General features: G+C 39.9%; 1 protein-coding gene across 2 annotated transcripts; it reads right to left on the bottom strand.

Annotated features, from left to right (window-relative positions):
* Nucleotides 1-914: 914 nt before the first annotated feature.
* LOC122030271 (transcription factor bHLH35-like) lies at nucleotides 915-2282 on the bottom strand. Of its 2 annotated transcripts, none has more exons than XM_042589449.1 (5): nucleotides 2182-2282; nucleotides 1928-2087; nucleotides 1647-1835; nucleotides 1299-1469; nucleotides 915-1203 (listed from the first exon to the last, which is right to left on the bottom strand). In XM_042589449.1, the coding sequence occupies exons 1-5, from the start codon at nucleotides 2244-2246 to the stop codon at nucleotides 1072-1074; spliced, it is 717 nt and encodes a 238-aa protein (XP_042445383.1). In that variant the 5' UTR covers nucleotides 2247-2282; the 3' UTR covers nucleotides 915-1071. The 2 variants fall into 2 exon arrangements, with proteins under 2 accessions (XP_042445383.1, XP_042445382.1); XM_042589448.1 differs by having other exon boundaries at nucleotides 1928-2090; nucleotides 2182-2265.
* Between the last annotated feature and the right edge of the window lie 2159 nt (nucleotides 2283-4441).

The raw sequence follows: 4441 nt of genomic DNA, 5'->3' as shown, positions 1-4441 counted from the left end.
TTAAATCATACTCGTTGAGCTTTTCAAAATCACAGGGTTTTAGATTAACAGAGTTTCGAAAGGTGATACCTTTACAGATAATTGAAGTGGAGAGGATGATACACCGGATCCCTTTCTTTGCGCCATTATGAAAGAAGATTATTGACGGAAACCCTAAAACCCTACGCCTGAACCTCGCAAACATTAGATCAGAAAGTCTAACTGCTAGATGTCGCTTGATCAAGGTACGAACACATTACTTAGGGTTTCACTAGGGGAACGATTTTGCCACAATATTGGAGCTGAAATTGGAGACTTACGAAGAACACCCAGGCATGCCCGAGTTAACAGACGGAGGGAGAAAAATGAACGCAATATTATTTTTAAGTCAAAATAATTCAAATTGTGGGTCGGATGTCTGGAAATTCACAATGAAAGAGGGGACGTTGGCGGGAGGATTAAAATGAAAATTTCACATGAATAAACTGCACCCTTTGATTAAAATCAAACTACGATGCGTCATTTGATAAATACAATATCCAAGGCACGTCTTTTGATAAATTACTGAAATTTAAAATAAATTTTAACTTGAAAATTTATTTCTGAAATACTTTGTTTTTTTTTTAGTGTGGTGGTGTCCCTAGTGGCATATGAAGCTCAGGTAATACACAAGAGTGATCCTAACAAGTTGTTCTATCCAATTAGTTCAAATATTTTACAGAAACCTTGTCGACCCATGCTGCCTGCAATAAGGACAAAATAACGGTCAGTCGTAGGGGTCTACATTTATATCTGTGTTAAATGTGATATGAGAGTCACTGTAATAATCTTTCATCACCGTCACAGGTGTCGACAATTCGTGTCCCAGGTGTGATGCATACATGAGTTAGTTTCAACAATGATCCAACACACACAAGGAAACAGTGATTAACATGTTCATTTATACTCGCAGCCGACTCCTTAAAGTGTATATATATATATATACATCAACAAAGTTAATTTTCGCTATTTATTTTCCCCAACACGAAATCAGAATTAATACTTGTGACAATATATCTCATTTCGCTCCAAGAGAACGCAGACTTGTTCCTTTCATATTTCACGTCCATGTACCTTCATTCCACAGTTGCTCCATGAAACGGGGAAAGTGTTTCTCGGGGCACCACGATGAAGGAAAGCAGCCTCTATCTTCCTTTTCAACTGAGAACCCTCGACTCCACCGTCCTGTTCATCAACAACCAGATGATCAGTACAGTCAGCTGGATCATATCGATGTTTTAGTAATTAATTAAAGGGAGAGAAATAGATCGATCAGAGACCTCGACGACAATTGTATGGAAGATAATCCCGAATCTGGAAGTGATATTAGCTGCAATGATACTGAGGCCGCAAGACTCCACAATCTGGCACACCCTTGTTATCGCACTCTTTTTGTTCTCGCTAGTGATGTTGATAATCGTGGTTCCATTGCCCATCTCTCTCACTCCGATCTGCAACACGCCATAGAACCTTATGAATTAGTTTTACCAAAGCTTTTATATGATGGAAAAATTATCATATATATATATATATATATATATATATATATATATATATATATATATATAAATATATATGGTTCTATTAAAAGGTAATTAATTTATAGGATGCATATTGTGATTAATTACTTCCATCACTTCCATGGATTCAGATGGAATGGAGAAGCTCCAAGTGCTGTTGTCTCTCTTGCCCTCTAAACAGGATGAGTACTTCTCGGTCGACTCCATGTCTGATATCTCATCGAGCAGAGATCTTTCTTGATCCTGAAGCTGCTGGATGTAGTTGATCGCGTCATGGATTATGGAGACCTTGCTCATCTGCATATATAACTCGTCTCCGATCGGTTTCAGAATTAACTCGTGTTGTTATATTATGATGAATATATAATATATAATAGATTAATTTTGACCTTCGTTATGTTGGGGACGACGCCTCTGAGATCGTAAAGCGTCTGGTTGAACCTCTTCCGCCTCTCCCTCTCCTGCAAAATGTTGTCGCGGAGTGCCATGGACGCAGTTCGCGAGCTCGAGTCGCAGAAGTTTGGCGCCGTCTCGGGATCGAATCCATAGCTGCTGAATCATGCATGGGGGGTTTAGATCTCATGATGATCTGATCTAATTAGAACGAACAGAATCTTGTTTTTTTTTTTTTTTTTTGACTTACCTGAAGAGCTCCTGGGCTTCAAATAAGGAATCGTCAGTTTTATTGGTCCATTGGATGGGTTCCATAAAGACCAAATGGAGACGAAAACACTGAAACCTTTGGCGAAATCGTTCGCCAGGGGATGGAAATTTATAGCGCCAGCGGGGAAGGAAGAGGATCGGAGAAAAGTTAAGCGCGCGTCTCGGTCAGCACTGGGGCCGGTGTTCCATTAGAAGAAAACAAATAAACGATTCTCCAATTCCGTTATGTTTTCGTTGAATGCGTGAGTTTCGTTTTAATTAATTTACACGACGACTGATATCTACAAGAAAGAAACAAGTTGAAACGTCGTTGCAGTCTGAACGTGACAGGATCCAGAAGGCAATGGGGGCAAGGTGGCGTGAGGAGTTTGCCTTTCCATTCTCCTTCGACGGACCCGCAAATAAAACAAAATAACGGAATATCCTATTGAGGAGTTTCACTGTTACGCCCACAAATAAAATAAAATAAAAATAAAATAAGAACCGACTTAAATCCGAAATTGTTTATTTTTTTTTTAATATTCAATGTGTAATAAGAAAATGTAACTAATAATAAATAAATAAATAAATTTTGTTCAAGAAAATGGATTGATCTCTTTGATTGCTGTTTAATGTTAAAATTTTACTCCGACAATTCCTACAAATTAACAATTAAATATTATTCCACCACATCATTAACAAGATTAGCAAAACATAGTTCTAATCTGAAAATCAGCTTCGATCGATTATCTTTTTTTTCATGGAAAATTTGCTGATTTAATATCATATGTTTTATTTTCTTCTGAACCTTATTGAAAGTTAAAAGTCAGGATCATTCTACTCTTCCACTTCACTTTGCCTCTCTTCTTTTCCATATGATATGATATGATAAACCGAGTGTCAGACTCCACGCTACTAAAGAAGCTCAACAACCCTCCATAAAAATGGATATGTAATTGTACGATCTCATTAACCATCAAATTGATTTTACAGTGGATTTTTTATTATGAAAATCGACTGCTAGACGAATTACCGCAAACACTTCTGATTTATTGGTGGGTAAACCAAGGGGGGATCATCCACCTCCAAATTAGTCATATCTGTAAAGATCTGAATACCATATATATTAACAAAAAAAAGAAAAAAATTGAACATCCAATTGTGCCATCTGATCCTCAGATGGAGATGGCTTCATCCGCAATCATGCTCTTTCGCTTGTATAATTATTTTCCCCAACCTTTGGCCTAAAAGGAAAATAAACAGAGATCTATTAAACTCAAAAGGAGGGCTAACATTGTAATTGTGAGCTTGGCCAACGGCATGTGAATTTAGCAGCTTTTGCCTCTGCCTGTGGAAGATTGTTAAGGTTTTAATGGTGAGAAGATGGTGGTATTCCTGCCATGAATGCTGTAATAAATTTAGCAGCCATGCTTTTCTATCATCGATGATATTTAGTTCGCAAAGTTCAATTCACAACCATAGAAATATTTCATTGTCGTGAAATGAAGGAATGGAGTGTTTCATTTTTGTTTTGAATTGTCCAGGAAGCATTAAAAAGGTGATTAATTGCTTCTGTATGATACATTGTCTCTGAAGTCTTTTTATTATTCAGGCTACATCGGTTTTTTCTTTTTTTTTTTGTGGTGTCGATTCGGTGTTTTTGAACCGGATCGATTTGATCTCTGGTTCAGAATTTAACCACATGAACCGGGCGATTCGCTCTGGGTTTAGTAATGCTCTGCCCTATAATTCTCAGAGAAGCTAATCATCTCCTCCCTCCTCACTCAACGCCTCCTCTTTCTTCTCCTCCTCCACCGCCATTCAATCCCATCGCCATTAGCGCCTTCTTCGGCCTATAACTCAAAGCGATGGGCTTTGAGTTCGTCGATCTCGGGGCACGACCACTCCCGCCAATTAAGACTCGCCGGGCGACAGAGGCCGACGAAGAATACCCGACGACGACGGGGCCAACAGACGACGACGAGGCAGAGAACTGCGTCACTCCCGAGTCATCACCGAGGCCGGTGGAGCTGCAGCACCCACCGCCACCCAGGAAGCCGCGGCAGGCGAAGAGGAAGCTCGGCCCCCCGCCGGGCGGGTACTGCCTCGTGCCGAGCGACCTCGCCGCCGTCTTTGTTCCCGCGCCGCCGTCCAACAAGAGAATTCGAGTAGGTCGAGCGGATCAAATGGCGTAAATTTGATCAAAACGCATGCATGATAAAAATCCTGTAGCTGATGCCTTCTGCGCGACGACGTAGATT

The sequence above is a fragment of the Zingiber officinale genome, chromosome 10B, assembly GCF_018446385.1.
Source record: "Zingiber officinale cultivar Zhangliang chromosome 10B, Zo_v1.1, whole genome shotgun sequence".
NCBI lineage: Eukaryota > Viridiplantae > Streptophyta > Magnoliopsida > Zingiberales > Zingiberaceae > Zingiber > Zingiber officinale.
This window is presented reverse-complemented; position numbering and strand designations above follow the sequence as displayed.